The sequence below is a fragment of the Uloborus diversus genome, unplaced genomic scaffold (assembly GCF_026930045.1).
Source record: "Uloborus diversus isolate 005 unplaced genomic scaffold, Udiv.v.3.1 scaffold_14, whole genome shotgun sequence".
Taxonomy (NCBI): Eukaryota; Metazoa; Arthropoda; class Arachnida; order Araneae; family Uloboridae; genus Uloborus; species Uloborus diversus.
In genome coordinates this window covers 367,279-382,455 of record NW_026558098.1, presented here as the reverse complement: position 1 = coordinate 382,455, position 15,177 = coordinate 367,279, and the positions used below count along the sequence as shown (strand labels likewise).

At 31.9% G+C, this 15,177-nt stretch overlaps 1 protein-coding gene across 1 annotated transcript in view; it reads left to right on the top strand.

Annotated features, from left to right (window-relative positions):
• Nucleotides 1–14,320, top strand: part of LOC129232792 (kelch-like protein 5) — a 47,922-nt gene extending 33,602 nt beyond the window's left edge. Inside the window, exon 8 of the mRNA XM_054866892.1 lies at nucleotides 14,307–14,320. Coding sequence (XP_054722867.1) covers nucleotides 14,307–14,320 — 14 coding nt within the window. The remainder of the gene's footprint in view (nucleotides 1–14,306) is intronic.
• The last annotated feature ends 857 nt before the right edge of the window (nucleotides 14,321–15,177 follow it).

The following is a 15,177-nucleotide window of genomic DNA, read 5'->3' as shown; positions in this document are numbered from 1 at the left end:
AGGGATCTTCGGCGGAAGGCTGCCCATTCGTGCCCTATGACGTAGGCTCGTGACGTTTCAGAAGAGCGCACTTTTGCACGTGGATTTTTAAAATTTATTAAAAATCAACCACGGTGTTTTAAAATTCGGCGATGGTGAATTTTTTAGTTTTGAGGGTCAATGAACAATATCCAATAGCCAAAATATGAACATTTAATAGGTTGCAACTTCCCTATTGGTATATCCAGAAAGGAAGCACTAACTACTAACTCTAACTGTGTTTATTCCGGTAAGCTAGAGCTAATTAGTTTAATCAGACCTATTTCGCGTTATATTCGACGTCTGGAGTTTGATTTTTCTTCTGTTTTTTCCCCCCCACATTTTCGGTATAGATACGCGATAGGTTGCAGAATGGTTTTTACATTAAAACGAACTACAGACAGGGTTGGAAGTAAAAATTTAAACCTAGGCGTCATAATGCCGCCTAGCATAAGTTTCTAGGCGTTAAAAACAAACAACATAAATGTCGTTTTCAATGAATTATACACTCACACACACATATTATCCGAAAAAAAAAAGTCAATAGAAATCCACTGTTAATAGCTTGCTTTAAAGGATCTGCAAAGTTTAAAAAAATGGTTGCATTTTAAAATTACTTCTACAAATTTGTCCTTAGGATTCATTATAGGTCTTAAGCGCAATGAGTCAGAGAAGTGTTTCAATTTCAAATGAAATTTTAGGTCTAAAATTTGGCTCCTAGGGTTGGAAATCTAGGGCGCCAAATCAAACTGTTTATTCGCAAAACGCTACCCTTTGGTAACAGCGACTACAAAAACACGTAATGTAAAAAAATTGCGTAAGATTCAACCCGACTGTAAGCATGGGTATTGACAAATTTCACTTGGCTCATCGACGTTTCTTTAAGTTTTAAGCAATTTCAATGAACTTTGGCTGTAATAATAAATTGTCAAATTATGTCTGCTTCTTACGGAATACAATCTCTCGTTCTTTAGTTTGATTTCTAGGTCATCTAGTGAATACGATGCGTACATTTTCCGCTTCCATTCTCAGTTCGATAATTTTCTCCGAATGATCAATCTATTCGACAATTCCAATCAATTTTGTTTGAATTTGAAGGTCACCAGCTTCACCATCGTTTGATTTTCCCATCGTTGTGACGAGGGGCAGGGCCCGACTAACTGAAAGTAAGGCCCTAGGCCCGCAATTATCTGGAGGTCCCTTGAAGCTCTATAGCGGAATGCAGTGGTTGATTTACAGATTTGGAGCCCATTTGATTGCCTTTTTGGGGGCATCTTTGTCTATCTCAGAAATAAATAATTTATCATTTGTATTTATGAATCCGCTTCGCGCGCCTTATAATTGTGATAGGCAAATTCGTTACTGGCAGAATCCAAAAATATTATTCTATAAGGAAATTTTTAATCAAGTCATAATTTTTTATATTTGTTTAAAAATTACATGCTTTTTCATCTAGTTGTAATGCTATGCATCATCCTTTATGTAATTCAAGGTATCTTTGGAAGATGGGGGCCTTAGGCCCAGCCCTTGTCGGCCTGCTGTGTAATTGGGCCCTTACGAGGGGCAAGTGCGTTTGGTAAGCTTTGTCATTTGAGCATACACAAAAAAATCTACTTAATGACAAAAATTAACTCTTTCAAGTCCTAGTTTATCAGCGAGTATGATGCATGATTACTTTTTCCCTTTTGCAACTGTTTATTTGGCAGAGATTAGGTAGCTAAACCTGAGTAAAAATCAATCGGAACACATTGAATCCACTTTCAGATTTTAAAATGTGAATGGAATCGTAAGTATTTTAGTGAAATAAAAGTCGGATATTAGGCAAATTATGCATGGAAACAATGTTCAGGAAATTTACAAATTTTCTCTGATTTCTAAACACTTTCATTTTAGGGGAAAACATTTATAATACTTATTTAATTTATTTATTGTTCGTTACATTGAAAATTTATTGCTTGTTATTTTAATCCCATTCATGATTACGTTTTTTTTAAGGTAATGATTTCTATGAAACCCTTGCTTCGATTTTCATTACATTTTTTTCTGAGCATGCACGATTAAATCCTTACTTTAACTTAAATAACCATTTAAGTCCCTCCCGAATCAGTTTTGACTAATTTCTGTATTTTTTAATTTTTTTCGTGATGTCCGTGTTGCATGACGCGTGCACTTACAAACCTGCGTATTTGAAGATGTGCTTGGTGATTTTCAGATTCAAGGGTTTTTGCAATTTTGAGATTTTTACTTCTTGAGAGATTTTTTTTTAGTGGAAAATGTGCTGGAAAGGTCAAATGTTTACTTTGATACTTCTATTAATTATTTATGGAAGTTTATTTCGATGGTTTAAAAGTTTTGCATAAAATGGTGACTGTGAAAATGTACTCCTTTTCATAGTAGAAACATTGTAATATCTGTTAGAAATTGTTCTTTTTTTACTTCATTTTTTCCTTTATTATTTATTTCTATTTTATTTTATTTATTTATATTTTGGAAAAAAAAATACAAAAATTAACTTAATGGTATTTGCAAAAAGTTACTTAACTTAAAATTTATGCATTGCCGTTTTGATTCGTCCATGTCTTGAAAGCTGAAGGGGGGGGGGGGGAGAGCGAATGAAAAGGGAAAAAAGGGAGGGGAGAGGGAGAAATACAATATAAAAATAAGTCAAGTAATAAGATAAATGAAATCAATTTGAGAAACCAATGAAATTGAAGTATATGTATTATCATGGATGCCTATCTCTCTTGTGCATTCGTGAGATTCATCATTGATACTGCAGCGGAAACCTAAAGCGCAGTATCTGCAGAAATGAGTTTTGTGATATTTGAAGCAATGCGCTTTGGATTCCAAACTAACAATAGAAAAATGTGGAATTTTTACGTTTTTTTCGTGTTTTACCTTCTGCGAAGTAGAATAAGCAAGCTTGCAAAATAAAGCTAAAGTTCAATAGATGACAAAAATTCAAAAATAAAATAAAATAAAATAAAAAAAAAATAATAATGAAAATTAAAAAAAAAATAACTAAACAAAAGCATTTTGCAGATACTGCCCTTTACCTTCCTACAGTTGTATAAAGTCTACTATTGATGTGGGGAGCTCCACTGAGCTCGAAATGTTATGATATTATATATTTTGTTTGACGAAACCACACAGAAGACATAGTTTATGAACTTTTATCTTCGTACTTTGCGTTTGTGTAAAAAAAAAAAAAAAAAAAAAAAAAAACGCCGTGCTCCGACAGGAACTCGTTTTATATTTCAAATTGTTAGGAATTGACTCGTTTTTGTCAAGCATACATACAAAAACATTGTTCAAAGGGAAAAGAAAAAAATCCTTTTTTTCATGATTTTTTTTTCTAACCTCAAGAACTAATTTGTAAAGCTACATTTTTTTGTCTTAAAAAAAGTTTCCCCAAAAGAACACATTTTACACAAGTTATATAGCTATCAAGCGCCTTTTCATATAATTAGTTTTGTAAATGTGGTATGATTTTTGATGTACTACGTGGGGCAAAACACATGTTTGTTTTGCTTGTTATTTACAATGTGTAAATTGCGTATACATATTATAGCCTATGAAAATCATTATATACATTATATAGATTGTTTTACTTAAATTAAATGATCCATGTTTAATGAATTGTATTAGTTTTGCATTTATTACAAATGTCATTGAATTGTGTGCCAGTAAGTCGACCATCTGGGGGAGAAGTGACCAGTTGCATCTGATCAGGGATCTCCAGACGACTTTAAAAAAAAACTGGACGCAAGTTCAGATCTTTTATATTATGATCTTTAAGGGTCATATTTTATGCTTGAACTTTATGTCATAAATATAACGTCAATGACATTGATTACAATTAAAATACAAAAAATAAACAAAATACGAATTATAATAGTTTAAAAATTAATGCTAAATCTAGATTAAATAAATCTAAAATTAAATCTAGTTTTAAGATTTCAGGGAAGCAAATCTTCTGTTCCTTAAAAATTATAAATTTAAATTTTGTTTCTTTCTCTCGACGACAGCTTTTTCAAAATTCCTAAGTATTCAAAATTTGTAGGGCAGTAGTATATATTCCTATGTTTTTTGTTGCAGGTACTGCTATTGAAATTGAGTTATTTATAATTCTTTTTCAATAAGCGTAGTTGACGTTGTTGTTCCTTTTCCTTTAATTTTCCTCCATTGAGTCATATGCGTTTTAAGTATATGGAGCTGTGTGAAAGAGCAAGACACATTTTGTTTAAAATTTAATGGCTCATTAAGATTTATGCTTGAATACTTATTTTCGTTGTTTGGAAAAGAAAATAAAATCTATTTTACCATTTGTATGTTTTATATTCACTTAAAATTAACCTTAATTTCAAAAAAATAAATAATAAAATAAAGTAGGTAAACTATGAAACAGAAGTGTATAATTTTTCATTCATACTTTTTTCCGCGCTTTCCTGCTATTTATTACTATATTTCTAATTTTGATTTGGAAAGTTTTAATAGACTTTAAATTTCATAACACTATATTTTCTTTGATGTAAATACAAAGAAAGCTTTATGCTGTCTGAATATTTCTACTATGTTCTTCGCGTTTGTGTTTAACAAAGAAAATAAAAAAAAACACAGTATTCTGGCAGGAACTCTTTTTATATTCCAAATTGTTAGGAATTGACTCGTTTTTTTCAAGCATACACGTAAAACATTGTTCGATGGAGAAAAGATAAAAATCCTTTTTTAAGGATGATTTTTTTTTCTAACCTCAAGAACTAATTTGTAAAGCTACATTTTTTGTCTTAAAAAAGTTTCCCCAAAGAACACATTTTACACTAGTTATATAGCTATCAAGCGCCTCTTCATATAATTAGTTTTGTAAATGTGGTATGATTTGTGATGTACTACGTGGGGGGGGGGGGGCAAAGCACATGTTTCTTATGCTTGTTACTTATACATACATTATAGCCTGTGCAGAGCATTATATCGATTGTTTGACTTAAATGATCCATGTTTAATGAATTGTATTAGTTTTGCACTTATTACAAATGTCATTGAATTGTGTGCCAGTAAGTCGACCATCTGGGGAGAAGTGACCAGTTGCATCTGATCGGGGATCTCCAGACGACTTCTTAAAAAAAAACTGGACACAAGTTCAGATCTGTTATATTAGTTATGATCTTTAAGGGTCATATTTTATGCTTGAACTTTATGTCATAAACATAACGTCAATGACATTGATTACAATTAAAATACAAAAAATAAACTAATACGAATTATAATAGTTTAAAAATTAATGCTTAATCTAGATTAAATAAATCTAAAATTAAATCTACTTTTCTTAAGATTTCAGGGAAGCAAATCTTCTGTTCCTTAAAAATTCAAATTTTGTTTCTTTCTCTCGACGACAGCTTTTTCAAAATTCCTAAGTATTCAAAATTGGTAGGGCAGTAGTATATATTCCTATGTTTTTTGTTGCAGGTATTGCTATTGAAATTGAGTTATTTATAATTCTTTTTCAATAAGCGTAGTTGACTTTGTTGTTCCTTTTCCTTTAATTCTCCTACATTAAGTCATATGCGTTTTAAGTATATGGAGCTGTCTGAAAGGCAAAGACACATTTTGTTTAAAATTTAATGGCTTATTAAGATTTATGCTTGAATAATTATTTTCGTAGTTTGGAAAGGAAAAAAAACTATTTTACTATTGGTGTGTTTTTATATCCACTTAAAATTAACCTTAATTTGAAAAAAATAAATCAAAAAATTAAAAAAGTAGGTAAACTATATAACGAAGTGTATAATTTTTCATTCATACTATTTTCCTGCGCTTTCCTGCTATTTATTACAATAATTCTATTTTTGATTTGGAAAGTTTTATTAGACTTGAAATTTCCTAACTCTATACATTTTCTTTGATGTAAACACATAGATAGCTTTATACTGTCTGAATTTTACTACTATGTTCTTCGCGTTTGTGTGCAACAAAGAAAAGAAAAATAGACACAGTATTCTGGCAGGAACTCGTTTTATATTCCAAATTGTTAGGAATTGACTCAATTTTGTCAAACATATATACAAAACATTGTTCAATGGGGAAAAGACAAAAATCCTTTTTTAACGATGTTTTTTTTTCTAACCTCAAGAACTAATTTGTAAAGCTACATTTTTTGTCTCAAAAAAGTTTCCCCAAAGAACACATTTTACACTAGTTATATAGCTATCAAGTGCCTCTTCATATAATTAGTTTTGTAAATGTGGTATGATTTATGATGTACTACGTGGGGCAAAACACATGTTTGTTTTGCTTGTTATTTACAATGTGTAAATTGCGTATACATATTATAGCCTATGAAAATCATTATATACATTATATAGAATGTTTGACTTCAACTAAATGATCCATGTTTAATGAATTGTATCAGTTTTGCATTTATTACAAATGTCATTGAATTGTGTGCCAGTGAGTCGACCATCTGGGGAGAAGTGACCAGTTGCATCTGATCAGGGATCTCCAGACGACTTAAAAAAAAAAAACTGGACACAAGTTCAGATCTTTTATATTAGTTATGATCTTTAAGGGTCATATTTTATGCTTGAACTTTGTCATAAATATAACGTCAATCACATTGATTACAATTAAAATACAAAAAATAAAAAAAAAGAATTATAATAGTTTAAAAATTAATGCTTAATCAAGATTATATAAATCTAAAATTAAATCTTCTTTTCTTAAGATTTCAGGGAAGCAAACCTTCTGTTCCTTAAAAATTAAAAATTCAAGTTTTGTTTCTTTCTCTCGACGACAGCTTTTTCAAAATTCCTAAGTATTCAAAATTTGTAGGGCAGTAGTATATATTCCTATGTTTTTTGTTGCAGGTATTGCTATTGAAATTGAGTTATTTATAATTCTTTTTCAATAAGCGTAGTTGACTTTGTTGTTCCTTTTCCTTTAATTCTCCTACATTAAGTCATATGCGTTTTAAGTATATGGAGCTGTCTGAAAGAGCAACACACATTTTGTTTAAAATTTAATGGCTTATTAAGATTTATGCTTGAATAGTTATTTTCGTTGTTTGGAAAAGAAAAAAAATCTATTTTACCATTTGTATGTTTTTATATTCACTTAAAATTAACCTTAATTTCAAAAAAATAAATAATGAAATAAAGTAGGTAAACTATGAAACAGAATAATATTATTTAATATATAATTTTTCATTCATACTTTTTTTCCGCGCTTTCCTGCTATTTATTACTATTTTTCTAATTTTGATTTGGAAAGTTTTAATAGACTTTAAATTTCATAACACTATATTTTCTTTGATGTAAATACAAAGAAAGCTTTATGCTGTCTGAATATTTCTACTATGTTCTTCGCGTTTGTGTTTAATAAAGAAAAGAAAAATAGACACAGTATTCTGGCGGGAGTTTGCTTTATATTCCAAATTGATAGGGATGAACATCCTTTTTACAAGGAAGCATAAAAAGCATTATTCAAATGGGAAGAAAAAAAACCTCTTTTAACAATTTATTTTTGAGAACCTTTTTAAATTTTTTAGACTACATTTTTATATCGCAGGGCTTCCCTAAAGAACACTCATTAAATTCCTGAATCTTCCAGGTCATTGCGCGCATTCGTTTAAACCACGGCATAAATGTTTCGTATGCTATAAATTATGTTCCATTTCTTACTTATAATGTGTACAAATTACACTATACATAATAGCAATGATTGTTCTGGTGCTTCCACTAAATACTATATAGATTAATGAATTGCATCAGTTTTAGTCTAATTAACGCCGTCAAAATCTTGCGTGTTAACTAGTCGACCATCTGGGGCGAAGAGACCTGTTGCATCTGGTCTGGGACCCCCAGACGACTTTAAAAAAAAAGAAAAATCACGCAAGTATTGACCTAAGTAAATTATTTTGTGATTTATTATATGTATAGCCTAAATGAAAAATATGTTCTGCGTGAAATTTCGTCTTACCTGAACTCTGCCATAAATTTCTATGTTATGAACAGGGCTTATCGTATCTAAGAGCTATTGTGAAGACAGAAGGTGAGCGTTTAAAAAAAAAAACCCTTAATTTATATTTTAACTTTTGTTAGTATTGCTCTGTTTGAGAATTGTATAGGAAATGAAAAATCTATTTTGCTGTTAAAGTTATCATGTAAGAAATTTACTATTTGACAGCATGTCGTTTGGAGACAGCTTCCTAATGACCTCCATGACTAGTAGAATTAAACATGATGCCTGATGAGAAATAAATCACGTATATTTTAAAGGAAGTTGTGCTTTGAAATACCATGTCATTGAGCCGTAACTGCATAAGACTTCTGAATTACAATACAATCTCGAAGTTTGTCCACAATCAATTATCATAAAGATTGATCAGAGATGCAAGAAGATTTTTTGCCTTATGAAACTTTAAGCTCTACATCTTGCTTCAGTAGACGAAATCTTAGCATTATATAAATTTCAGAGCTATTGGTGATGACTGAGTAAAACAACTGGCTGTAAGACAATTCAAACGCTCAGAAAATTTCCCTCTGAGTTGAGATGTAGAACTTTTGATTGCAATATTTCACCCAAAAATAAAGCCCGTTGATTGTCAAATTATTAAGTTAAAGAGTTTAATTAGTTGTGTGCTTATATAATCATTTATGATGTTTGGCTCTGTTCGAAGCCGAGCTTCAGAATTTGCAGCTCATAATACGTAAATTGCCTGCACATAACATACAGAGTAGTACTGTATGGAGTATTATAAACATTATGTTGAATATGTTTGAATGTGTTTTAGTCATTTGTATCAGCTTAAGCATGTTCTGGCGGTGTATTTCATGTATTTTTGCCATAGTCCTAGCTATAAAGCGGTAACTTACTGTATATATTGAAGCTATTTCTGACTTGTGCGTCAAATAGTCGACAATCTGGGGAGAAGAGGCCAGTTTCATCTGGCCAGGGACCCTCAGACGACTTTATGAAAAAAAAAAAGACGCATAAGAACAGAATTGCCTGCACATAACATACAGAGTAGTACTGAATGGAGCATTATAAATATTATGTAGAATATGTTTGAATGTGTTTGTCATTTGTATCAGTTTAAGCATGTTCTGGCGGTGTATTTCATGTATTTTTGCCATAGCCTTAGCTATAAGGCGGTAACTTACTGTATATATTGAAGCTATTTCTGACTTGTGCGTCAAATAGTCGACAATCTGGGGAGAAGAGGCTAGTTGCATTTGGCCAAGGACCCTCAGACGACTTTATAAAAAAAAAACAGAAAAAAGAAGACGCTCAAATACAGAATTTCACTGTAATACGTTATCTTAAATAATACGTATTTAACGTTTGAACTTTAACATCATAAAGCTTATGTTAATGTCATTGCTGTTAGAAATTAAAGGCTCTAAATAACAGGCCTTTTGATTTGACAGCCTGAATGGGATGGCATTTCGTAACTTATGTATTACCCCTCAACTGAATGAGTATCTATGAAAACGACTAATATGTTTTTTAAACCAATGATCCATAAATTTTGGAGCCATTTGAAGATATTGATACTCTCAGCTCACGAGCTCTATTGCACCGTTTACTTACAGCATGAAATGGCTTGAAACGTATGCTTTATTTCTGTGTGTCTATTAACTGAGTTCCACAATTCCAAGGAATAGATTTAGTTTCCATATATTTTTGATCCTTCGAATCAAAGTTAACGCATACATTGCTTGGCTATGAATCCATTTGTCATTCAAACTGCTTTATCAAACTGATAACAAAATGAAGCAGCACAAGACAACGTGGAAACGATTCCTGACGAACTTGCAAAAACTGACTTGAGATATTACTCCTTTACAATTGAATTTCTCCTCTGCATCAGAGACTCGAAACATCATTGAATTGTTGTATCAACTAAATCAGTCTTCTGTGTTTCTCACTTGGGGATTCCACCATTTCTGGAACCTTTTGCAGCTTTGTGACTCATAATTTCTCAACTTCTAGCATACTTTTATTGAACAGCCTGACAAATCAAGATTGCTGTACACTATTGCACAAGCAAGCTAAAGTAAGGAAACGTTGCCCCTCAGTTGTCACTACTTTTTGTTGTGTGAATAGCTAAAATTAGATAGTGCTCATTACGTTCTGTAAAATGTCAGCCTCAATGCTGCTTCAATGTCGTATGCTTTGCAACTTTTTTGAATTTTTTGTTCCAAAAACTGTTTTTTGAAGAGCAACTCATCTGAACGTGATTTCGAGTATGGAATGCTAGCCAATGAAGCAGTTTGAAGTATCTGTAAAACCAGTTCCTATTGTTAGCTCATTGCACTAATTGCACTAAAGAAAACTAAGTGTAAACTAAAACGTATTGTACCCCAAATAGAAATGACTTATACAGTTTTCTTTATCAAAGACTTTAAACATTAATAAAAACAAAAATTGTCTAGATCGCAAAACACGCTGTACAGCATGTTTAATATACTTCGTTTACAATGTTTGCAGATTCTAGACCTGTGTATAGTAAAGAAGACAAACAACGTTAGAAAAAGCACAAATTTGCCAATTACAGCTTTTGTCGGATGTCTTTTCATCCATAAGCTCACTATTTTTTGCATTGAAAAAGGCGTTCCTTGTAACGCCGAAACTGTGTCTGCTGTAATTGTCAAATTTGTGCTTTTTCTAACGTTGTTTGTCTTCTTTACTGTTCAGCACAAAGGTATTTATTTATCTGTGCTATAGTGTTATTAGAGTTTATTTTAAAAGATCAGTTTGTCTCTTGTTGATAACTAATTTCTATTTTTTGACATTAATTGAATCGAAGAATCCAGGGCCCGATTACTGAATAGGCCAACTAGGCCGTGGCCTAGGACCCCCGTTTGCAGGGGCCCGGGCCCAAATAACTTAAATCATTTTAGCAAATTGCTAAAACTATAACTTTCGACTATCATGGGGCCCCGAAAAAGAGGTTTGGAGTAGGGCTTCCCAATCCGTTAATTGGGCCCCTGGATGATTCCGAAAGTCGGTCATCTCTTTTGCTGAAGGGCAGGAAATGACTGGCTTTCGGACTCATGGAATCGATTGAATTTTTCTTCTAAAATGATTAAATATGGTTATAGCCGAAAGCATTGTATTAATACTTTCATGTATTTTGTTTGCTATGTCTCTTAATGGTGGGTTATTTTTATTACTACAAAACGGCAATGCATAATTGTTAGTATATCGTTTTTTTTTTTTTTTTTTTTTTTTCGATTTTTCAAAAAAAAAAATTTGGTACAAATGTATTATAAATTACCAGAAACCCCTAAGTAGACAGTAAATAGTAATTTTTCTTTTTCAAAACTCTTTTCAAAATATTGCCAAAAAATTCAACACAAACCCAAATTTAATGCGAAAAAATAATTTTTTTAACAATGTCTCATTTTAAACATTTGAATAGCTTTTATATTCTGTACATTTTCCCAGCTACGTAAATTTCAGAAATTTTAATGCTATTTGTATAACTATTCTTTGTTTGAACGTAAATTTTTGCGTGTTATTAATTGCATAATTTTGAGTAAAAGTATTTAACGGAACATTGACTTTTTCAGAGAATGTTATATATCGCCCACTCCCTTTTCATAGACGAGACATTTTTGAGCATATATATTTGCTCTTTATTCCCAGAATGGCTTTTAATTGTGATAGTCTTGAATTTTAGAAACCATTGTGCGTCATAATAGAAAAGTATCAACATTTCTAAAACGTCTGTATTTAAGACATGTACGTGTTGCAGGCGTGGCTTTACAGTCACACTCGCAACACGTGCACGTGACACGTAGTGGTCTTTATATTCAAGCATCTACTAATTAAAAGCCGAACTTTTAAAATTCCAGGAATAAAGAGCAATTAGGTGCGTAAAAGTGTCACATCCGTGAAAAATGGATTGAGCGATATAGAGTATCGATTAAACGGTCAGTTTCTATTAAATTCAAAATTATGTTTTCGGTTGCACATCGTTCAAAACAAAATCTGCTATTTTTATATAACGACTAACTACGCAATCGTCGATGGGATTGAAATAGCTGTCAAGATGTTTTTCTGAAACGAATTCTTGATATAGAATGCAGATATTTTGTTTTGCTCCATCATCTTTATTTTACGAAACCCAATGGTAAATACTTCAGCTAAAATTCAAAATTTTGTCTGGAACTGTACTTGGATAATAGGATTTAGCTTACAGGAATCTCGATTAACATTTTTCAGCTTTGCAAGTGTTTTAACAATATTTTCATGCGAAATTACAGAAGTGAATCAGCGCTTCACAATTCCGTCATGAGCAACTGCTTTTCATGCTCTGTTCATTCTCAGTTTTTTTTTTTTTTTTTTGAGAAATAGTTTTATTTCACGATTCCTTTGTTGTTTTATTAGCTTTTTTTTCATTTTGATACATATTGGGAAGCGCATAAGATAAAGTTAAAATACTTGTTAAAAGTTTATCATATTTTGACCGTTTTAATTGCTCGTGGATTGATAATTTCCTTCAATGCCAATATCTGTACTGACTGTCAGTAGCCTGTGAAAGGGAAAAAGCAATCATTTTCATATTTCAGTCCACTCCTAAGGATACCCACGCTTATTATAAGTGCAATTTCAAAAGCTGGTTCTGACTGTATGAGTTTAATAACCATCGATCATTTTTAGGCACAGAAGTACAGAAGATGTTCCATCCATGATCTAAACATCTTCACTAATAAATATTTACTTCATTAAATGCGAAATATTTGTACGCAAACATCGTTTTCAATTGGAAAATATTTGCAACAATTAGCTTACTTGAATGATTCGTCTGATTGAGCCAAGAAATTCAATCTTAGAAACGTAAGTCTTTAGACATGCTTACAGATGTTAAACGTTTTACGAAAGCCTAGCTGCGTTTCCCGGCTTTGCCTGGTCTACCTTGAAAGTAAAAATTGTGTCAAGTGACATATATTCAGCAATCTGGCTTAAATCAATAAGTAAAAAACATCATACAAAATTTCCCTTTCAAACAATTACGACACATATTAAAATACTTTCAAAAAATTAAATCGAGAAAGATGGATTTAAAGAGCGTAACTATGGAAACACAAAATGAAATAAGTTTGAGGAATTAAAATGCGAAAGAAAATAGTTAACATTTTGAATGGAAATGACCTTTTTTGAACTTGATTTCAAAAGGCTTGTGACTATTTTTCTTTGGAGATCGAAGATTAGTTTTTCAAACATAGGTCGAGATGAATGTCGAGTAAAAAATATCGCTTTTTCCGATGGTGTCAAAAAGAAAACTATGGGACAATTCCTTCACTTTTTTTGATAAATTTAATGAAGAAAGTAGTGCCTAAATTTCAGCTAAGCCTAAAAAAATTCGAGCTAAAAACGCAAATAAATCCCACCGTAATTAAATGCGTTATAACAAATAGCAGAGAGCGTGAAAATTCTACCCTTTTCAACGATATATATGTAATATTAATATGTGCAAGTATTTTTTCACCCCCATATTTTGGAATTTATGCGAAAATTGGGCCTAAATAGGAATAAAAAAAGAACTACTCATCGACTTGTTTTCCAACCCGTCTGTAAACCTTTCCGGTGCTAAAAGAAAGATACTGTGGGAATTTCAGCGAAATCGGCCGAGTAGTTCTCGATTTCTGTGCATTCAAACAAACAGACGCTTTTTAGACTTCATTTTATACTATGTAGAGATTATTAAATATCAAAACAGCGGTTTTGAAACATTTGAATAAAATAACACTGATGAAACAAACGTAGAGAGCTTCTTTTCCCCGTCTCTCCGAATGTTTCTTTGTTCTGTGTCTTTAATTCGTGAAGCATATGTGTCCGTTTACGGTAGTGAACTTTGCGTAATGAATTTTGTCAGTGAACAGGAAAATTGGGCCTGTGACACATTTGGCTGCATGCGTTTCAAAATTTCTGTATTAAAGTGAGACATTCTTTTAACAGCATATTTAGCCGCCCTCGACTAAAACTTATTACTTAATAGTTCGGTGTATTATGTTAGTTGAATGTAAACAGCGGTTTTGAAACATTTGAATAAAAGATTGCTGAAAAAACAATCGTAGAAAGCTTCTTTTCCCCGTCTCTCCAAATGTTTCACTGTTCAATGTTTTTAATTAGTGAAGAATATGTGTCCGTTTACGGTAGTGAAACACTTTGCGTAATGAATTTTGTCAGTGAACAGGAAAATTGGGCCTGTGACACATTTGGCTGCATGCGTTTCAAAATTTCTGTATTAAAGTGAGACATTCTTTTAACAGCATATTCAGCCGCCCTCGACTAAAACTTATTACTTAATAGTTCGGTGTATTATGTTAGTTGAATGTAAACAGCGGTTTTGAAACATTTGAACAAAAGATTGCTAAAAAACAAACGTAGTGAGCTTCTTTTCCCCGTCTCTCCAAATGTTTCACTGTTCAATGTTTTTAATTAGTGAAGAATATGTGTCCGTTTACGGTAGTGAAACACTTTGCGTAATGAATTTTGTCAGTGAACAGGAAAATGGGAGCTGTAATACATTTGTCTGCATACGTTTCAAAATTTCTGTATTAAAGTGAGACATTCTTTTAACAGCATATTCAGCCGCCCTTGACTAAAACTTATTACTTAATAGTTCGGTGTATTATGTTAGTTGAATGTAAACAGCGGTTTTGAAACATTTGAATAAAATAACACTGATAAAACAAACGTAGAGAGCTTCTTTTCCCCGTCTCTCCAAATGTTTCTTTGTTCTGTGTCTTTAATTCGTGAAGCATATGTGTCCGTTTACGGTAGTGAACTTTGCGTAATGAATTTTGTCAGTGAACAGGAAAATTGGGCCTGTGACACATTTGGCTGCATGCGTTTCAAAATTTCTGTATTAAAGTGAGACATTCTTTTAACAGCATATTCAGCCGCCCTTGACTAAAACTTATTGCTTACTAGTTCTGTGTCTTGTGTTAGTTGAATCAAATACAAATACATAAGTGGCGATCAGACACAGGTTCTGGGCCCAGTTAGAGTAGTCCCGGGAAATGTATCAATTCTCAAAGAAGCTCAATAGCCCTCTTTAAACTATTCACACCATTGCAAGTAATAATTTAAGCAAATTTTATATTTCTTTGAAACCGTAACATGCATACTTATTTCCTAATCAATAAT